Here is a 21100-nt window from a genome sequence, read left to right as displayed (position 1 = left end):
AATGGCGATCAAGGGGCAAATTCTTCGTATTGCCCTGCCCCCTTACCTGTCGGTGGGGTCGACTAGGGACACCCAGTTGATCAGCAGCGGACCCTCACTGGCCATGTACATCCCACCGTAGGCGCCGGACTTGCCCGTGTATCGGTAGTGCTGCCAGAAAAGGTGGGGAAGGAATAATAATAATAATAATTTATTATTTATACCCCGCCCATCTGGCTGGGCTTCCCCAGCCACTCGGGCGGCTTCCAACAAATTAAAATACAATAGTCTATTAAATTGTTCTCTTTGACATCTGGTGGGACGGTGTTCCACCACCGAGAAGGCTGAGCCAAAGAGCACATAAGGGTCTCAGGGTGCCAAAGCCCCCAGAACACCCCACTTCTCTCCTGGGGGGGGGAGCCCAAGGGCATCATCATCACTTACCACATTCAGGCCCTCCAGGACGACCCAGTTCCGCTCTCGGATCACCTGGGAGACCATTCCTTGCTTGCCCACGTCCTTCCCCTTCAGGATCTGAACCTGAAAGGAAGAGAGAAAGGGATGGAGGGTGGAAGGGAAGACCCCCGGTTGGGTCGGCAGACAAGGGACCGTTCAGGATCCTGACCTCCGGCCGGGAGGAGAGACCCGCCTGCCTTGCAGGAATGGCCAGTGGGCCAAGCTGGAAGGGCTGCAATAGTCTCTTCAGCCAGGCAGAGTTTTGCCATCTTATTTATTAGGATTATTGGTATCAGGCAAATGCCGTTTGGAACTCCCGGCCTGTTGATGTCAGGCAGGCAGCTTCGCTGTATCCTTTTCAGTCCCTGTTAAAGACATTCTCTTTCAGGCAAGGCTACCTAGATGCCTTAGCAAGTTGGTGTGAGTTTTAATTTGTTTTAACTTTTGGGACGTCTTAAATTATCATTGCCATTTTTTTCTCCTTGCTAATTTGTTGCCTTGCCTCTTTTTTTAGTAAAACATGTTGAGGTGGTTGTATTTACAACCCACCAGGGTATAAATTTTAGGAAATAAATATTCTCAATCTGTTGTCTGCTTTTCTCATTTGTTGTTGTTTAGTTGTTTAGTCGTGTCCGCCTCTTCGTGACCCCCTGGACCAGAGCACGCCAGGCCCTCCTGTCTTCCACTGCCTCCCGCAGTTTGGTCAAACTCAGGCTGGTAGCTTCGAGAACACTGTCCCACCATCTCGTCCTCTGTCGTCCCCTTCACCTTGTGCCCTCCATCTTTCCCAACATCAGGGTCTTTTCCAGGGAGTCTTCTCTTCTCATGAGGTGGCCAAAGTATTGGAGCCTCAGCTTCAGGATCTGTCCTTCCAGGGAGCACTCAGGGCTGATTTCCTTCAGAATGGAGAGGTTGGATCTTCTTGCAGTCCATGGGACTCTCCAGAGTCTCCTCCAGCACCAGAATTCAAAAGCATCCATTCTTCGGCGGTCAGCCTTCTTGATGGTCCAGCTCTCACTTCCATACATCACTACTGGGAAAACCATAGCTTTAACTATACGGACCTTTGTTGGCAAGGTGATGTCTCTGCTTTTTAAGATGCTTTTTTAAAATCTGCTTTTCTCATAGAGTAACCCAAATCACCTCACACTAAAAGCCCCAGGGAAGGGGCTTTGCTCTGTGCCTAAAAGCAGGTAAATGTGCCACCAGGTGAGACTCCCTAGGAAGTGTGTTCCATAGTGGGGGAGCCAGCACCAAAAAGGCCCTGATCTCGTGCATACATGTTACAGTACACCTAGTTTTGGGAACAGTAAGAGCAAACAATATTATTCAAGAACGCAGCGATATTTAATAACCTAATTGCATGAGACTGCATCTGGTGTTATACTGCTGCTGTTTTTCAAACAATTTTAAACTAGATTTTTTTTTCTCTAGGGTGGGGTAGAGAACCAATTACCAGCTGACTTTATAGGCAGCCAATTTGGAATACAAAAAAAAGAGAGTAAAACCATATTTTAAAAAAGAATGCACTAGTAAAAAGTAAATAAAATGAGACAGATGTGAAATGTGTATCAGCAGCAGCTCCAGGGAAGACAACAACTCCAGATTTCATGGAGAACAGAGGAGCAAGATTGTCCCTTCCCCCTTGCCAAAGGAATTCTCACCACGATGATCAGAAGGGGGGGGGGGGGGAGTCAGGGGAGGAGCTCCCTGCAAGGCTTGGTATTTAATTTTTTTCCATTAAATTTATACAACACTTGATTTTAAAAAAATCAAAGCTGTTTAGAAAAATATAATAAAATCAATAAAAAATCGCAACAATTTAAAACGTTCAAAAAATATTAAAACAGATTAAAATTCACACCAGGTTTCTAAGCATCTAGACCGGCTATGTCTTAAGGAAGACTGTTTTTATTAGGCACTGAAAAGAGTACAGCGAAGGCGCCTGCTTGATGTCCACAGGCAGGGAGTTCCACAGGGTAGCTGCTGCCACACTAAGCAATCAAGTTCAGATTCAGAACGGGGATTATGCGGCACCTGTGGCAATGCCCATTTGGCCAACTGAAGCGGTCGGTTGGGAATACATGGGGCAAAACGATCTTGTAGGTAAACTGGTCCCAAGTTGTTAAGGGCTTTATATGAATAATGATAAAATTTTATTTATATCCCGCCCTCCCCAGCCGAAGCCGGGCTTAGAACGGCTAACAACAGTAAAAATAGCACAGTTCACATACAATCACAATCAATTAATTGAAATACACTCTAAAATCAATTCATTCTAAAATCAATTCAGAGTCAAATTAATGGCAACCATTGGGCTAGAGTTCTATGAGGATTACCGAAGGAGGGGGTCAGGCTGTGCCTTGGCCAAAGGCCTGGCGGAAGAGCTCTGTCTTGCAGGCCCTGCGGAAATATTCTAATACTAACACCTTGAACTTGGCCCGGTAGCAAATCGGCAAGCAGTGAAAATGGTTCTTATATGCCGACAAGGCGTCACTTCCGTCAGCAATCGTGCTGCAGCATTCTGCATTTACTGGGACGGAAACCCCGCTTAGCCCAGCGGTTTGAACCCAGGCAGGGACTGCAGGTGCAGGAAAAACCAGCCGGGTGCACCTGAGACATCTCCCCTCTTGCAAGAGGTCAGGTGGCGTGTTTGGAACGAGGGTTATAATAATAATTTATTATTATTGTCTCCAAGGGCTGCCCCTCAGAGTTCACGCGGTAGCAGTCAAGCCTTGGGAGGGGGGCGTTGTGGAAGTGAGTGGCACAGACAAAGCGGGTAGCTGAGAGCTGGGAGAGACCTCACCGTGTCGCCCTTGAAGAACTTCCAGTCCTCGTCTTTGATGGGCTCCACGGGGATCTTCTTCCGCCAGACCCACGGAGGGTTCTTGGCCTTGTCGGCGACAGAGCCGGGCCGGTTCATGCCATAGCGGTACCCGGGGTGCGGCTTGAATTTCTCCGCCGCGGCAAGGAGGACGGAGAGCCTCATGGTCCCTGCGAGGAAAAGGAGGCTGTTTTATTGCACATAGCCAAAGGCTGCCACAATGTACACAGAATCACTCAGCAATTAAAAGAAAATATACTGGATTAATACAAAAAACTTAAAACGTTTATATTATCAAGACATTACCTTCTCTAAAAAGGTAAAGGGACCCCTGACCATTAGGTCCAGTCGTGACCAACTCGGGTTGCGGCGCTCATCTCGCTTTACTGGCTGAGGGAGCCGGCGTACAGCTTCCAGGTCATGTGGCCAGCAGGACTAAGCCGCTTCTGGCGAACCAGAGCAGCGCACGGAAACACCATTTACCTTCCCGCCGGAGTGGTACCTATTTATCTACTTGTACTTTGATGTGCTTTCAAACTGCTAGGTTGGCAGGAGCAGGGACCGAGCAACGGGAGCTCACCCCGTCGCGGGGATTCGAACCGCCGACCTTCCGATTGGCAAGTCCTAGGCTCTGTGGTTTAGACCACAGTGCCACTCTAACTTCTGGTGTTCTTATGACACCCAAAATAGGACAAAAGTGTTTTGCATAAAACTGGCACACACAGATTCATATGCATTGATGCAAATTTTGGAAGTGATGACTATAATTGAAAAAGAAATGCGATTCATCTCGCCGCAGTGGGTGAAGCTGCGACTGGGTGACCTTTGTTCCATCTCAGATCTGGTGTCCAAGTGATCACTGTGAATCCTATTCCCCATCCTTTCGGTGAAGGGTAATAGCTCAATGGTTAGAGTATCTGTTTTGCCTGCAATTCTTGGTTAGATTCCCGGCATCTCCAGGGAGGGCTGGGAGAAATCTGCTGCCTAAAACCTTGGAGAGCTGCTGCCAGCCTGTGTAGACAATACTGAGCTAGATAAACCAATGGACAGACTCAGTATAAGGCAGCACCCTGTGTTGCACAAATGGACAAAAACAAGGGCAGACGTTTTACATTTGAAAACGCCGACAAAGATGAGCACACCCTCCAACATTTCTCCAATGAAAAAAGGGATGTCCCATTCTATTATTATTATTATTATTATTATTATTATTATTATTATTATTATTAAAGGCATCTGAAGGCAGCCCTTTTTAGGGAAGTTTTTAATGTTTAATAGGTTATTGTATTTTAGTGTTTTGTTGGAAGCTGCCCAGAGTGGCTGGAGAAACTCGGCCAGATGGGTGGGGTATAAATAATTTATTATTATTATTATTATTATTATTATTATTATTATACCTAAATCTGGCCCTGCCTGGTGGGGGGGGGGGAGGTAGAGCACAGCCCCTCTCCTCCTCCCTGAACTTGCCCGGTCCTCCTTGAAGCCTAGAACCTTGAAAGTGAAATTTAGATTGGTTTTTCCTCCCCCCATTATGTTTTTACTGTAATTTTACTGGTGTTAGCTACAGTGAGCCCGTCTTTGGCCAGGGAGGGCGGGGTATAAATAATAATAAGTATTATTATTAATTATTATTATTATTATACCTAAATCCGCAAACTTTAAATTGGATTCCCCCCTCCATTATGTTTTTACTGAACTTTTACTGGTGTTAGCTGCCCTGAGCCTGGCTCTGGATAGGGAGGGTGGGGTATAAATAATAATAATTATTATTATTATTATTATTATTATTATTACAGTATACAGTACCTAAATCCGGCCCTGCCGGAGGGCAAAGCACAGCCCCAGGGGCTTGCAGCCCTCGACAGCCCCTCTCCTCCTCCCTGAACTTCCCCGCTCCTCCTTGAGGACTAGAACCTTGAAAGCGAACTTTAAATTGGTCCTCCCCCTCCCATTATGTTTCCATTGTAATTTGACTGGTGTTAGCTGCCCTGAGCCTGATTCTGGCCAGGGAGGGTGGGGTATAAATAATAATTATTATTATTATTATTATTATTATTATTATTAATCCACCTAAATCCGGCCCTGCCTGGTGGGGGGGCAGAGCACAGCCCCTCTCCTCCTCCCTGAACTTCCCCGCTCCTCCTTGAGGACTAGAACCTTGAAAGCGAACTTTAAATTGGTCCTCCCCCCCCCCCAATTATGTTTCCATTGTAATTTGACTGGTGTTAGCTGTCCTTGAGGACTAGAACCCTGAAAGCGAACTCCCGAGGCGGGCAGCACCCCCCTTTCCCGACCCCTGCCCCCTTGCCCCCCTGGCCCTGCCCCCCCCCTGTGTCCCCCCCCCAAACCCCTCCAGGGACAGGCGCTCCGTCCCTTCGCTCACCTTCTGCCTCGGCGGGAAGACTGCGCACGCGCAGAAGGAGGCGACAAGGGGGCGGGGCGGGGCGGGCAGGCGCGGTGCATTCTGGGACTTGTAGTAATCCGGGAGGGAGGGAGGAGACTGCATCAGCTGTTTGCAGAGGGAAGTCGAGGGAGCGAGAGGCGCTTGGCATTTGGGAGGCGCAAGTGGAGGTTTCTTTGACGGGTGGCGTTTCCTGAGGCTCCTTCCTTTCTTTCTTTGTAATAAGATTTATTAATTGAACAATCAAATGTCAATAATGGACCCAAAAAGAAGAGGGGGAAAAGGCAGGTGAAATTAATGGAACTATACAGAATTAGATAAGATGACAGGAAGGATGCGAAACCTGCGGGACCAGAGACTCTCAGAGGACTATGAACTATTTGAAAAGCAATTGTGATGAACAGATCACGCTAGTAGGACTGCAAGAATAATCATAATCATAATTTATTATTTATATATAATTTATATTATTTATATTTATTATTTTCCCCAGCCACTCTGGGCGGCTTCCAACAAAACACTAAAATACAATCACCTTTTAATAACCTATTAAACATTAAAAACTTCCCTAAACAGGGCTGCCTTCAGGTGTCTTTTAATGATAAGATAGCTGCTTATTTCCTTGACATCTGCTGGAAGGGCGTTCCACAGGGCGGGAGCCACCACCGAGAAGGCCCTCTGCCTGGTTCCCTGTAGCTTTGCTTCTCGCAATGAGGGAACCGCCAGAAGGCCCTCGGAGCTGGACCTCAGCGTCCGGGCAGAACGATGGGGGTGGAGACGCTCCTTCAGGTCTACTGGACTGAGAGCGTTTAGGGCTTTTAAGGTCAACACCAACACTTTGAATTGCACTCAGAAACGTACTGGGAGCCAGTGTGGGTCTTTCAAGACCGGTGTTATATGGTCTCGGCGGCCGCTCCCAGTCACCAGTCTAGCTGCCGCATTCTGGATTAGTTGTAGTTTCCGGGTCACCTTCAAAGGTAGCCCCACGTAGAGCGCATTGCAGTAGCCCAAGCGGGAGATAACCAGAGCATGCACCACTCTGGCAAGACAGTCTGTGGGCAGGGAGGGTCTCATCCTGCGTACCAGGTGGTAGACAGCTGCCTGGACACAGAATGGACCTGTGCCTCCATGGACAGCTGTGAGTCCAGAATGACTCCCAGGCTGCACACCTGGTCCTTCAGGGGCACAGTTACCCCTTTCAGGACCAGGGAATCCTCCACACCCGCCTGCCCCCCATAGGCGCCGACTCCATGGGGCCTGAGGGGGCCCGAGCCCCCTCAAAAATTCGTTTGGGGGGCTCCGCCCCCCCAATAATTTAAGAAAATTATTAGTTATATTATGCTTTGTAAAATCACAAAATTATGTTGTTATTTTTTATTTTCCTTGTTTGACGATAGTTACCTTTTAAAATACATTCAGTAATGAGTTAAAACAAAGCCACTCCCGATCTAGAGAGGGGGTGGGGTTGCGGGCTCTCGACCCATCAACAATCTCGAGAAGCGGGGATTCCCCCTAGCTCATTAATATTCACCGCCCACGGCGGCAGCCAATCGGCTGCCGCAAAGGGCGGGCCCTCACAGGTTCACTTAAGGTCAGGGCAGCCCGGGGCTCGCCCCTTTCGTTCCCCCAGCAGCAGCGGTTTGGAGGTCTTGGGCCCCCCCAATATTTTTTATAAGTCGGTATGGGCCCCCGCCCCCCCCAATATTTTTTATAAGTCGGCGCCCCTGCTGCCCCCTGTCCCCCAAAAACAGTACTTCTGTCTTGTCAGGATTCAACCTCAATCCATTAGCTGCCATCCATCCTCCAACCGCCTCCAGGCACTCACACAGGTCCTTCACCGCCTTCACTGGTTCCGATTTCAAAGAGAGGGGTTTCATCCACTGGGTATCAGGGCACAGATGGAGGTTTCTTATACGGATAGCGTTTCTTTCTTTCTTTCTTTCTTTCTTTCTTTCTTTCTAATAAGCTTTCTTAATTGAACAATCAAATGTCAATAATGGACCCAAAAAGAAGAGGGGGAAAAGGCAGATGAAATTAATGGACTATGCAGAATTAGATAAGATGACTGGAAGGATTCGAAACCTGCGGGACCAGAGATTCTTAGAGGACTGGAGCAAATATCTGAACTATTTGAAAAGCAATTGTAATAAACAGATCACACTAGTAGGACTGCAAGAAGTTTTGTAAGGAGGACTATGCGAAATGTTGCAGAGAAGATTATGAAGAGAATTGTTAGTTAAGGGTGATTAAAAGTAATAAGAAATTAAGGAATGTAGATTAAGTGATAAAGACTGAAAAATCTTCAGGTACCAAAAAGAATGGAGTAAATTTATGGTCTATATAAGTGAGAACTGTAGAAATTGGAAGACGTTAGCAGGACTGAAATAAATCTTACGTCACGGTTTAGTCTTTTACTAATGAAACTGTGAATTAAAGATTGAAATAAGAAAACCTGCGGAAGGGAAAGAGGGAAGTCAGTGGCTCTATGGAGCATAAAGTAAGATAGATTTGATATATTTGTTTGTTGGTGTATCTAAAATGAAAGTTAATAAACAGCATATTCAAAAAAAGAAAAATGAGAGAATCAAAGGCTGGGTGCCCTCCCAGCCGCAGAGACGCCCTCCCACGGCTCTGGCGTGTGACCCCTGGAGGCTCACCCAGCGTGGCTCTTGGGCTAGAACAAGGTTAAGGCTGCTTAGAGCCACAGAATTGTCAGAAGGGACCCCCAAGGGCCATCTAGTCTGCCCCCGCGCAATGCAGGTATCGCCGCCTGAGAAGTGGCTACCCAACCAGTGTATTGATTGATTGCTCACATGGTATTTCACCTTTTTGGGGGGTCGTCTGCAAACTGACCTTGGGAAGTTTATTCAAGATACATATTTATTAAATGAAAAAATAAAGGTCTTTATTTTGTTGTTTTCAGGAAGCCCCCCCCCCCCCAGCCGGTGGAATGGTGGCCTGGGTCCGCCTGCTTCCGTCTCTGGCTTGGCATCTTCACCAGCTGCCCTCTGCCCCACCTCCAGGCTGGGGGGGCACCGGAAGGGTCGCCCAGGCCGGGGGGCTCTCCTCGCCCTCCCCTCCTCCTTCCTTGGGGGGCTCCTTCTCGTCCTCCTCCAGCTCCAGGCCCAGCTCGTGGGGGGGCACGCGGATGCCCAGCTGGGCTTCCACCTTCCAGAGCCGGCCCTGGACCTCCTGCAGGTTCTCCTTCAAGGTCTTGATGGACTTCAGGCAGTCGTGGCAGCTGCGGAGGTCCTTTTTCCCTGCAGGGAGAGGAGCAGCGTTCAGGGAGGGGCAGATCCTGCGCCCCGTTTGCTGCAAACAGAACAGGAGGAACATTGACAGCGGGGGGGGGGGAGGGTGGCGTCATTTTGCAAAAAGCAAGATGAATTTTATAAAAAATTAATTAATAATAATAAATTTTCATTTATACCCCGCCCTTCCCAGTTCAAAAACCGGGCTCAGGGCGGCTAACAACATATTTAAAACAATTATAAAAGCAGCATAAAATACAGTACAGTGCTACCTCAGGTTAAGTACTGTACTTAATTCGTTCCGGAGGTCTGTACTTAACCTGAAACTGTTCTTAACCTGAAGCACCACTTTAGTTAATGGGGCCTCCCGCTGCCGCTGCGCGGCCAGAGCACGATTTCTGTTCTCATCCTGGAGCAAAGTTCTTAATCTGAAGCACTATTTCTGGGTTAACGGAGTCTGCAACCTGAAGCGTATGTAACCTGAAGCGTATGTAACCTGAGGTACCACTGTATAAAAACCATGAATAACAATAAAAATCAAAAATCAATTAGATAATCCCCAGGGCTAGCTGGCTGAATTGGTCCTACTTGGTCCAGCGAGGAGACTAGGGGAGAATTAGCTGTGGGGTCTCAGAGTGAGTGAGGGAAGGGAAGGGAAATAAAAGAGTAGGCTGAATTCAAATTAAAGGCCAGGCGGAATAGCTCTGTCTTACAGGCCCTGCGGAAGGAGGTTAAATCCTGCAGGGCCCTGGTCTCATGGGACAGAGCATTCCACCAGGTTGGAGCCACCACTGAGAAGGCCCTGGCACTGGTGGAGAATAGTCTGACTTCCTCAGGGACCTCTAAACTATGGTTATTCATGGACCTTAAAGTCCTCTGCGGGGCAGACCAGGAGAGGCGATCCTGTAGGTACGAGGGCCCTAAGCCAAAAAAAAAAAAAAAAGCCCCATTTGCTATTTTTATAGAATTGTAAGGGACCCCAGCGGGTCATGTAAACCCACCCTCTACAATGCAAGGATCACAGCAAAACAATCCCTGACAATTGGCTACCCAGCCTCCGTGTCAGTTGCTCTAGTCTCACTTGAGACCCTGGGAGGGGCAAGGCAGGGCACCAAAGCCCCCACAGACATACATCCATTGCCCTTCTGTGGCTCCTGAGGTTTCGGCAGCTGTTCTCTCCCCCCTCCCCCCCAAAAAAAACCACACACACCCCAGATCTTTGCAGCTTCCTTAAGGACTAGCATGCTCTAGTTATCTCCCGCTTGAACTACTGCAATGCGCTCTACGTGGGGCTACCTTTGAAGGTGATCCAGAAACTACAACTAATCCAGAATGCGGCAGCCAGATGGGTGACTGGGAGCCGCTGCTGAGACCACATAACACCGGTCTTGAAAGACCTACATTGGCTCCCAGTACGTTTCCGAGCACAATTCAAAGTGTTGGTGCTGACATTTAAAGCCCTAAACAGCCTCAGCCCAGTATACCTGAAGGAGCATCTCCACCTCCATCGTTCTGCCCGGACACTGAGGTCCAGCTCCAAGGGCCTTCTGGCAGTTCCCTCCCTGTGAGAAGCCAAGTTACAGGGAACCAGGCAGAGGGCCTTCTTGGTAGTGGCACCCGCCCTGTGGAACAGCCTCCCACCAGATGTCAAAGAGAAAAACAACTACCAGACTTTTAGAAGACATCTGAAGGCAGCCCTGTTTAGGGAAGCTTTTAATGTTTAATAGACTATTGTATTTTAATATTGTGTTGGAAGCCGCCCAGAGTGGCTGCGGAAACCCAGCCAGATGGGCGGGGTACAAATAACTTACGCTCCCGGCGGTGGCGAGACTGACGCTCCTGTGCTGCCCCCAGCTCTTGAATGAAGCCCAGAATCTCATGATGGGGAATCGGGAAACTCGGAGCAGGTTGGGAAGAGGGTGGCTGGGCTTCTGCGGGAGCTTCCTTGGAGGGAAGGGTCCCCAGGGGCTGGGGGGCCTTGGCAGGGCTTTCCGGATCGTCACCTAAAAGAGAAACCCAGCAGGCCAGGAAGCAAAGGGGGGCCGGCTGCTCCCGACCCCCCTCTGTCTCCCCACCCACCCTCTCTCTGGGCTTACCATCCTCAACTGACCCCTCTGGCTGGGGCTCCGTTCTGGCCGCCCGTCGAGGAGGACAGCCTGGAAAAGAAAACAATAGACCCTCCAAGTCTCCCTATTTTCTAGGGACAGTCCCGGATTTACAGAAGCCGCCCCAGTTTCTCATTTGATCCTGGAACGTCTCGCTTTTTCTGAGGACGTCCCTGTTTTCATCGGAGAAGTGCTGGTGGGGTATGCAGTGAAATAAAAAAATTAAGGTCTTATATATATGGTAAATGTTCATAAATGTACCAACCAAGCACAAACATAGACTGCCCTGAAACCATTTTGACTCCCAAACGGACCAGATGTTTTCTCTGCAAGGAGGGAGGGCAGGAATTGGGAAATCACCATCTCAAAGGAACGGGCAGACTACCAGGAAAGGCAACCAGATGAGGCATCATCAGATAAGCTGGCAGACAGGAGATAAACAAAGCACTCAGATTTCTGTTGTAGACCGCCCTTTCTGTGATGTAGGTATGATGTATGGAGGAGTACTGAGATCCAGGGCAGGCAATTTAAAATATCTTTATAAGGGTGGGCACACCTGGGTTCTGAGTCCTGCGTGTGAGGGGAGCACCCTGTTGCAACAGATCAATAAAGATCAGGCTTACGAGCTGCTTTGCTTCTCAAGATTCTCTGCTTGGCCTCTGTTATTTTCTCTGACTGAAGGAGAACCTGCAAAGGACTCTGTAAGGGCTCTTGTGTCCCCCGTAAGGGAATAAGGGCAGATTTTTGTTTATTACAGCAGTAAGGGAGAAGAAGGTTCTCCTGGGCCATCGCCCCCAACGGAGATCCAAGGAGGGGCCTCTGCTGAAGTAAAGCACCACCTGTGTTTGCAGGTGAGCCTCCATCCCACCCACCTGTCTGCCAAGGCCTTTCCCCTTCGGCCACCTCGTCCGCCAGGCTCCTCTCTCCTGGGTTCTGTGCCAGCGCCCAGCCTGACTTCCACAGGAAGCCTTGCCCAGGTGCCCTGATCCAGGGCAGGGGGCTCTCCAGAGAGCAAACCCTTGGGGGGCTTTTGAGCCCCCACCCACCCCAGACCCGCTCCTCACCTTCTCCGACAGCCGCCTCCTTTGGCCCACCGTCCTGCTTCCCCTTCTCTCGTTTTCCCTCCTCCCTGATTTCCGACAGCCTGGGAGGAAGAGCGGGAGTCTTCATGGCAGCGAATATTCGCACAGTAATTCCATTTCATTCATTTATTTCTTTATTGCACTGATGTGTGTTTCTCCCCCTCCAAGAGAGCCACTGAACCCCGGGGAGCTTTTCAGAGGGTTCCCCAAATGTTGCCCCAACCGCACGGTCTCTCTTGCCTCCCCCCCCCCCATCCTTGGCCCAACAGAGCCAAAGGGTCCCGAGTCGAGGGTCCCAGAGACGCCCACCTCCTCACCTGTGGTCTTCCTCGTAGCGGGATCTGGAAGAGGAAAAGGAGGCGGATCAGACGGGCCCTTCCAAAAGGATCCCAGTCAACTAGCCGACCCACAGTTGGGTCATGTGGGGGGTTGCCAAGGCAGGCTCAGAAGCAGGGGCCTCCCCTGCAGGGTTAGGGTTAGCACCCAAGTGGGAACAGGGTTATTATTATTATTATTATTATTATTATTATTATTCATCTCCTGACTTTTTCCTGGACTGGGACTCAAGGCAACTTACACAACTCCAAACGGACAAAATACGTATGAAATGTTACCGGAAAAATCTGAGGGCTCCCTTGGACAAAAAGTAAAGACACCAACCAGAGTAAATTGGAGCAAATCAGCAGCCTGTAGGCTTGGTCTTTATTGAAGAAAGACTGTCGCGACAGGGTGCTCCCCTCACTTGCAGGTGAGAGAAAAGACACAGAAAAATGGTGTGCAAGACCTTATAAAAAACTTTTGAAATTCCCACCCTGTAGGTCAAGCCCACCCCCAGAAACATCATGCATACATCACAGAAAGGAGGGGTTGAGGGAGGAGTTGCAGTGGTAACCTGAGTGTCCTGTCACCTGGCTGGTTCCCCCTTTCCCCTTCCCCATGAGTCACTTCCAGGAGACAAAGGGGAGTTTGCAGTTTCCTGCCCCCTGAGGGAAGATCTGATCATTGTCCTTTGTTTCAGTCCATGCTGAATCCACTCCCATATGCAAGTTCTTTGTGATCTTGATGGTCTTCTGTCTAGGACCATCAGGGTTGGCATAGCCATAACTGGGCAGGGCTCCTGTAGATGTGCTGGGATGGTGAAGGGATTATGGCTGCCCTGTATCAAACCTTCCTTCATGGAGTAAAATAAAAATGGAACAGTGGAAATCCGATGTATGGTTGATTTTCTTATGAATTTATAACAGAAGTGTGGCGTATGTAGTGTGTGAGTGTGAGTGTGTGTGAAGTTTGTACAAACAGAATGATTGGGGTGGGGGGGTTCCTGCTACAGAAATGCAATTGCTAAAAAGCAAACTCCCAACAGGATTAAAATTGTGTTAGAATGGACTTATTGGAGGCTGGTGGAGTCTCCTTCCCTGGAGGATTTTAAGCAGAGGTTGGGACCATAGCTGTCAACATTTCCCTTTTTTTTAAGGGAAATTCCCTTATTCCGAATAGGATTCCTGACGAGAAAAGGGAAAAGTTGACAGCTATGGTTGGGACTCCTGTGCTTCCTGCACTGCAGCGGGTTGGGCTAGATGACTGCTGGAGGTCTCCTCCAACTTTACAGTTTTGAGACACGATAATGCATTGCAGGAAGCTTCATCCAGCCTGAGGGCCGAAATCCTTTCTGGCCTCCCTTCTGAGGGCCGCATGCTGGTGGTGGGCTGGGCCAGGGGTGGAAGTGGGCGGAGTAACCAACATTCACTTTTACCTTTGTACACACACAAACACCTCTCTTCGATCCAGGCAAGCAAAAGGCAGGATCAGACCCATTCCCAGACAGGGTGCAAAGCAGGGCAGGCGAGGAGTGTAGCTCAGGAAGGGGTCTGGAGGGCCACACTGATCCCCCCACCCCCAAAGCCAGAGGTTTGCATTGGTGCAATTATTATTATTATTATTATTATTATTATTATTATTATTATTATTTCTTATTTATACCCAGCCCATCTGGCTGGCTTTCCCCAGCCACTCTGGGCAGCTTCCAACAGAATCTTAAAATGCAGTAATGCATCAAACATTAAAAGCTTCCCTAAACAGGGCTGCCTTCAGATGTCTTCTAAAAGTCTGGTAGTTGTTTTTCTCTTTGACATCTGGTGGGAGGGCGTTCCACAGGGCGCGTGCCACCACCGAGAAGGCCCTCTGCCTGGTTCCCTGTAACTTGGCTTCTCGCAGGGAGGGAACCGCCACAATGCCCTCGGCACTGGACCTCAGTGTCCGGGCAGAACGATGGGGGTGGAGACGCTCCTTTGGGTATACAGGACCTGAAGCAAAAGCGTGCAAAAGCGATCAAGCTGAGCTGGGGACCAGAAGGAACCCCGAAAACGGACCACAGCAACACCTCGGCTTGAGGACCATTCCTGGGCTTTACCTGCGGCAGCGATGATTGCAGGAGAACCAGCACTTCATCACGCAACAGAGGAGGAGAGCAGAGGAAATCATCCTGGAACCCTCGGGGATCTCCGGGGAACCGAGAGTGCCAGAATCTGTGGCCAGTTGTGAGGTCACCGCCTGGTCAATCGTGGGCCACAGAAGCTGCGGCTTGAACCCACCACACAGTGCCATATGTGGTGGGACTGTAGCATAGCTGTCAACCTTCCCTTTTTTTTTGCGGGAAATTCCCTTATTCCAGCGCCGCTGCTATCCCAGATTGTTAGATATCCCATAGACTGTCCCCGGGAAAGGAGAGGCTGCTGATCCCTTATTTTCAAATCTGAAAGTTGACAGCTATGGACTGTAGTAAAATTAAAAAATTCTGGGAAATAATATACAATGAGTTGAAGAAAATGTTCCAATTAACATTTGTAAAAAAAAGCCTGAAGCTTTCTTGTTAGGGATTGTGGGGAAAGACCTGCCAAGGAAACTGAAAAACATTTTCATACATGCAGCAACGGCGGCAAGAGTCTTAATAGCACAAGGATGGAAGAACGAGGAAATCCCGACTAAAGGACTGTGGCAAGGGAAACCGATGGACTATGCGGAATTGGCAAAATTGACACACAAACTACATGATAAGGACAACTGTGATTTTAAAGAAGAATGGGAACCTTTTACAAGTATTTTAAGAAACAACAAAATGAATTGGACTCCTTGGCAGGTTTTGAATAAACACACACAAACTTTTTATTGGTAATATAAATATGGATAAATTAAGGATTTTTACAATTTTATTACATGCAGAGAATAATATGTGCTGAAAAACCAGAGAGAGGAGCTGAGGGAAGTCTGAGTGGTGGGTGGGAGGGGAGGGTTTTTTTTGGGGGGAGGGGGAAAATGAGGAGGGGGGGAAATGAGCATGATGTATTTTTGATAAATTGTTATGTTGAAATTCTTAATAAAAATATTCGAAAAAGCTGGTTCCTGAAGTAAGAAGGACTCCTCACAATATGTTCACTCACATCTATTTTTTGATGAGGACCATAAAATAGCTGCTATTGGGTATGATATCCCAAAGTTAGGGTGTTTTCAGGGCTTTCCCCCCCAGCCAGAATTCGCCAGAACTCAGCTCCAGCACCTCTCAGGTGGGCGCCACTGCCATTATAAGAGACCAAAGGGGAAGTTCGTGGTGAGTTCTGGCACCTCTTTTTCTAGAAAAATAGCACTGGATGTTTTCAAGACAGACGAAAACGTTTCTCTTGATTATAAAGGTTCCTGGACATCACGGCCTGCCGTTTCCTCTCTTCGCCACAGTGAGGCGCTGCCGCCTCAAGCACAAATTGCCATCCAACCCTAATTGCTCCATCCCAGGCATGCTTTGCTTGGAAGTGACTCCCACTGGCCTCAAGAGAACTTACTCTCAACCGGCCTGCCGGCTAGTTTAACGGCCCCTGTGGCAGTTTATTTCCTGGAGTAAAATCCTAAAAAAAAACCTCACCAACTTCAGTCCTAAAAAAGCTCAACTACTTGGGGTCTTTGTCCATGGAGTTTTGTCGGCAGAGATACTGGAGTGGCTTGCCGGTTCCTGCTCCAGGTGGATCACGTTTGGTCAAAACTCTCCATTATGACCTGTCCATCTTGGGTGGCCCTGCACGGCATAGCTCATAGCTTCTCTGAGTTGTTCAAGCCTCTTCACCATGGCAAGGCAGTGAGAGCTGGACCATCAAGAAGGCTGATCGCCGAAGAATGGATGCTTTTGAATTCTGGTGAGTCCCATGGACTGCAAGAAGATCAAACCTCTCCATTCTGAAGGAAATCAGCCCTGAGTGCTCCCTGGAAGGACAGATCCTGAAGCTGAGGCTCCAAGACTTTGGCCACTCATGAGAAGAGAAGACTCCCTGGAAAAGACCCTGATGTTGGGAAAGATGGAGGGCACAAGGAGAAGGGGGCGACAGAGGACGAGATGATGGCTACCAGCATGAGGGAGGCAGTGGAAGACAGGAGGGCCTGGCGTCCTCTGGTCCATGGCATCACGAAGAGTCAGACACAACTAATCGACTAAACAACAACACTTTGGGGTAAAATCATAAGAAAGCTCAACAAACTTCAAAAAAGGTAAACAACTTTGGTTGGCCCTTTGGTCGACCCTCACGGCCCTTCACTTCATCAAATCTGGCCCTCTTTGAAAAGAGTTTGGACACCACGGTGGGAAGTGTGTGTTTGTCTGTGTGCAGCTGAGAATACGTGCAGCCCTTGGGCAAAGCCCTCTCCTCCGCCATGCATTTGTTTCATCCTCTTTTAAAGCCATTCCAGATTGGTGGCCATCCCTGCCTCATCTGGGAGGGGGTTCCCACTGGCAATAGGGTGCTCCCCCTCCCCACAGAAGTCAGTTGAGCCTTCAGGGACAGAGGTGAATCTAGGAGCACCCCTTTAATCTACACAACTGTCCCTTCAGGGGCATGGCAACCCTGAACTGTTGAACTCCTTAACTCCAGGACCTGGGAACTTCGCAACCACAAAGTCTCCATCCTACCAGTGTTATAAGAAAAAAAAACCTGCTCCTTTATCCCTTATGGGGTATCAAAGAGCCCGTATAGGGTCCTTATGTAGGTTTTCTATCGTTCGGAGAAAATAACAGAGGCCAAACAGAGAATATTGAGAAGCAAAGCAGCTAGCAAGCCTGATCTTTATTGATCTCTTGCAACAGGGTTCCCCGCTCACCCCACGCAGGAAGAGAGGAACCTAGAACTATGGTGTGCAAGCTCTTATATAGACATTTGAAAGTTGCCTCCCCTGTAGCTCAAGACCACCCCCCAAAACATCACACATACGTCACTGAAGGGGTGGTCTACAGCAGAAAACCTGTCTGCCAGGATACCTGATAATGGTCACTGGCTGCTTTTACCAGGGCATCCTGACCATTCTTTTGTGATGGTAAATACTCAGTTCCTGAATCCAGGTCACAGGCTCACCCTATTCACACACAGATACGCCCCTCAAGACAGGATTTGTGAGCAAAGAAACAATGGGGAGGTTTTTCTCATTTCCTCCCTCCTTGCAGAGAAAGATTTGAGGTCAATTTGGGAGGGTCAAAATGGTTTCAGGATTGTTCTCCTGTACTATTTCAGACACACAGTTTATATACTTACATATGTGTTTGCCTTGTAAATTTATGAACATATGATTTATATATATGAGACCTTAAAGGTAAAGGTAAAGGAACCCCTGACCATTAGATCCAGTCGTGGACGACTCTGGGGTTGCGGCGCTCATCTCGCTTTACTGGCCGAGGGAGCCGGCATACAGCTTCCGGGTCATGTGGCCAGCAAGACTAAGCCACTTCTGGCGAACCAGAGCAGCGCACGAAAACGCCGTTTACTTCCCTCCGGAGTGGTACCTATTTATCTACTTGCACTGGCGTGCTTTCGAACTGCTAGGTGGGCAGGAGCAAGGACCAAGCAACGGGAGCTCACCCCGTCATGGGGATTCGAACTGCCAGCCTTCTGATCGGCAAGCCCCAGACTCTATGGTTTAATCCACAGCGCCACCCGCGTCCCATATGAGACCTTAGAATTCCTATAACACCAGGATTCAGGGTCAAGTTTGCTGGCCCTTGTCCAGCGCGCCAGAACACCCGGGCACCTGTTTTAAACAGTCACAGCCTCTCCTGAATGATTCAGATGTCACAGAGAAACAGAACAGGGTGTCAGCAACATCCTGACAACACCCTGCCTCAAACCTCACAATGACCGCTCCCAGTAGCTTCCTGTAGTCATTCAACAGCCCTGGGCAGGGCTGACCCACTCATGAGGCAAGGTGAAGTGACCGCCTCGCGCGGCAGGATCCACGGGGCAGCAGGTCTGGTCTCCAAGAGGCGCATCACCCGCTGCCACGGTGGTAAAAGCTCTGGCACACTCCTTGTACTGTCTTGCCAGAGTGGTGCATGCTCTGGTTATCTCCCGCTTGGGCTACTGCAATGCGCTCTACGTGGGGCTACCTTTGAAGGTGACCCGGAAACTGCAATTAATCCAGAATGTGGCAGTTAGACTGGGGACTGGAAGCGGCCGCCGAGACCACATAACACCGGTCTTGAAAGATCTACATTGGCTCCCAGTACGTTTCCGAGCACAATTCAAAGTGTTGGTGCTGATCTTTAAAGCCCTAAACGGCCTCGGTCCAGTAGACCTGAAGGGGCATCTCCACCCCGATCATTCTGCCCGGACACTGAAGTCCAGCGCCAAGGGCCTTCTGGCGGTTCCCTCATTGCGAGAAGCAAAGCTACAGGGAACCAGGCAGGGGGCCTTCTCGGTGGTGGCACCCGCCCTGTGGAACGCCCTTCCACAGATGTCGAAGAGAACAACTACCAGACTTTTAGAAGACATCTGAAGGCAGCCCTGTTTAGCACTTGACTCCGAGCTATCCCAAACAGATATTCACTCACCCCTCCCCTTTCCTGATGGGGTCAAAACGTATCGCAGCCCCGGGGGCCCCATTATGGGAAACCAGCAAGCAGGATTCGAACACAAGAATCCTCTCCCTCCCTGTGGTTTCCAGAAACTGGGATTCAGAAGCACGGCTGCCTCTTCACGATGGAGGCTACTAGCCCTCGGTAGCCCTCTCCTCCTCCAGGAATTTGTCCGATTCCCTTTCGAAGCCAACCTTATTGGTGGGCATCACAGCCTCCTGTGGGAGGGGGGTGTAGTTGGGAGCTAGGCGGGCCTCCCTTGGCCTGATCCAGCAGGGCTCTTCATTTTTTTGCATAAATATAATTTATATTTACACAGGCAACCGCGTCCTTAAGGACAGCGGCGACCAGACATGAGATGTAATTCAGCTACAAGGAGAAGCCAACATAGGAGGGAGAAAGGTTGTTTTCTGCTGCTCCAGAGAAGCGGACACGGAGCAATGGATCCAAACTACAAGAAAGAAGATTCCACCTAAACCTTAGGAAGAACTTCCTGACAGTAAGAGCTGTTCGACAGTGGAATTTGCTGCCAAGGAGTGTGGTGGAGTCTCCTTCTTTGGAGGTCTTTAAGCAGAGGCTTGACAACCATATGTCAGGAGTGCTCTGATGGTGTTTCCTGCTTGGCAGGGGGTTGGACTCCATGGCCCTTGTGGTCTCTTCCAACTCTAGGATTCTATCATTCTAGAAGCACAGCGGGATCAGCGCTGAGCCAAAGCACAAAACCTGGACAAAACTCCCTCCCCTCCCCAGTCTGGACCCTCCAAAGGAGAGGCAGGCGCAAGGGGATTCTGCTCTTAGGGTGGTCAGTTCTGGGGGGGGGGGCAGAATTGGTGCCCTCTCAGCCTGACACAAGAGAAATTCAGGAGGGCAGTAATAGCAGCAATATTAAAGAATGACACGGCCATAATAGAGATTAGCAAAGGAGGAATCATCATAGGACCAAGATGAAAGCAGCAGCAGCAGCAGCAATAATAACAACAACAACAACAACAACAACACCCTAAATCTTAGCTTATTAACAGCCATGATAATAGAGATAATTATTCTAATTATTATTCCAATATTATTATATATAATTATTCTAAAAATAATGACAATTATGTTCCCATCAGTATCTCTTTAAGGGACACATTTTTTTTCTCTCTCTCTCTCTCCTTCCGGTCCCTCCTCCGGAAGTGACGAAAACAGCCCGCCTTCTCCCGCTCGGCTTCCCGGAGGAAGTGACGTCCTCCTCCTGCCCGCGGCCGGCCATCCTCCCTCCGCCGGAAGTGACGCGCGGGTTGAGTCCGGGCCCCGTGGGCGGCCGACGAGGCGTTTCCGTTTCCGGTGTGTGGAGGCTGGGGGGGAAGCGAGGGACTTTGGAGGGGGGGAAGCGAGAGAGAGAGAGAGAGAGAGAGAGAAGGAAGGGAGGAAAGCGGGACGCGGAGGGAGGGAGGGAGGGAGGGAGGAGGAAGAGGAGCAGCAGCAGCAGCAGCAGCCCAGGCGGAAGGACGGGGCCCCGAGGCGGAGGCGGCTCAGGTGAGAGGCAGGGGGCGGGGGCGGGGGCCTTGGAGGAGTTGGGTTTGGGGAGGGGGGGTGGGGAGGGGAGGGGGGAGGGGAGGGGGTCTTGGGAGCTGGGGGGGGAGGGGGTCCCCCCCCCCGGGGCGGGAGGGGCTCCCGGGGGTCTCCGGCCTCGCCTCTCTCGGGGCCTTTCAGGCGGGCCTACCTGGCAGGGCCGCGGGGAGGCGGGGTCCCAAGGGGGCTGGAGGGGGGGGGGTCGGAGGACGGGGGGGGGGCATACTCAGCAAATATAATACTGATATTCCTCTTTGCTCAACGTGGAAAATCAGCATGTAATTTAAAATACAGTGGTACCTCGGGTTACAGACGCTTCAGGTTACAGACTCCGCTAACCCAGAAATAGTGCTTCAGCTTAAGAACTTTGCTTCAGGATGAGAACAGAAATCGTGTGGCGTGGTGGCAGCAGGAGGCCCCATTAGCTAAAGTGGTGCTCCAGGTTAAGAGCAGTTTCAGGTTAAGAACGGACCTCCAGAATGAATTAAGTACTTAACCCGAGGTACCACTGTAAGACTTTTGAGATTACAGAGGAAGGTGTCATTCAGAGGGGGGGGACGGGGGTGTG

At 49.7% G+C, this 21100-nt stretch overlaps 3 protein-coding genes across 3 annotated transcripts in view; 1 reads left to right on the top strand and 2 right to left on the bottom strand.

Moving 5' to 3' along the window:
* The window catches only part of MRPL24 (mitochondrial ribosomal protein L24), a 291126-nt gene that overhangs the window by 2849 nt on the left and 267177 nt on the right, over nt 1-21100 (bottom strand). The window contains exons 2-4 of the mRNA XM_081841418.1: nt 3242-3431; nt 424-519; nt 47-150 (exon numbers count right to left, since the gene is read on the bottom strand). Of these exons, the coding sequence (XP_081697544.1) occupies nt 47-150; nt 424-519; nt 3242-3424 (383 nt within the window). The 5' untranslated portion in view covers nt 3425-3431. The remainder of the gene's footprint in view (nt 1-46; nt 151-423; nt 520-3241; nt 3432-21100) is intronic.
* LOC309329994 (uncharacterized protein) lies at nt 8523-14622 on the bottom strand. The gene is made up of 6 exons (XM_081841376.1): nt 14509-14622; nt 12416-12439; nt 12081-12160; nt 11008-11067; nt 10723-10914; nt 8523-8920 (listed from the first exon to the last, which is right to left on the bottom strand). The coding sequence occupies exons 1-6, from the start codon at nt 14577-14579 to the stop codon at nt 8655-8657; spliced, it is 693 nt and encodes a 230-aa protein (XP_081697502.1). The 5' UTR covers nt 14580-14622; the 3' UTR covers nt 8523-8654.
* The window catches only part of ETV3 (ETS variant transcription factor 3), a gene marked incomplete at its 5' end in the record, with an annotated part of 11902 nt that continues 10133 nt past the window's right edge, over nt 19332-21100 (top strand). Inside the window, 2 exon segments of the mRNA XM_081840720.1 lie at nt 19332-19338; nt 20155-20304. Coding sequence (XP_081696846.1) covers nt 19332-19338; nt 20155-20304 — 157 coding nt within the window.

Source organism: Podarcis erhardii (genome assembly GCF_964252035.2).
Source record: "Podarcis erhardii genome assembly, chromosome: 15".
In the NCBI taxonomy this organism is placed as follows: Eukaryota; Metazoa; Chordata; class Lepidosauria; order Squamata; family Lacertidae; genus Podarcis; species Podarcis erhardii.
Note: the sequence above shows the minus strand (reverse complement) of the source record. Positions and strands in the feature narration are given on the sequence as shown.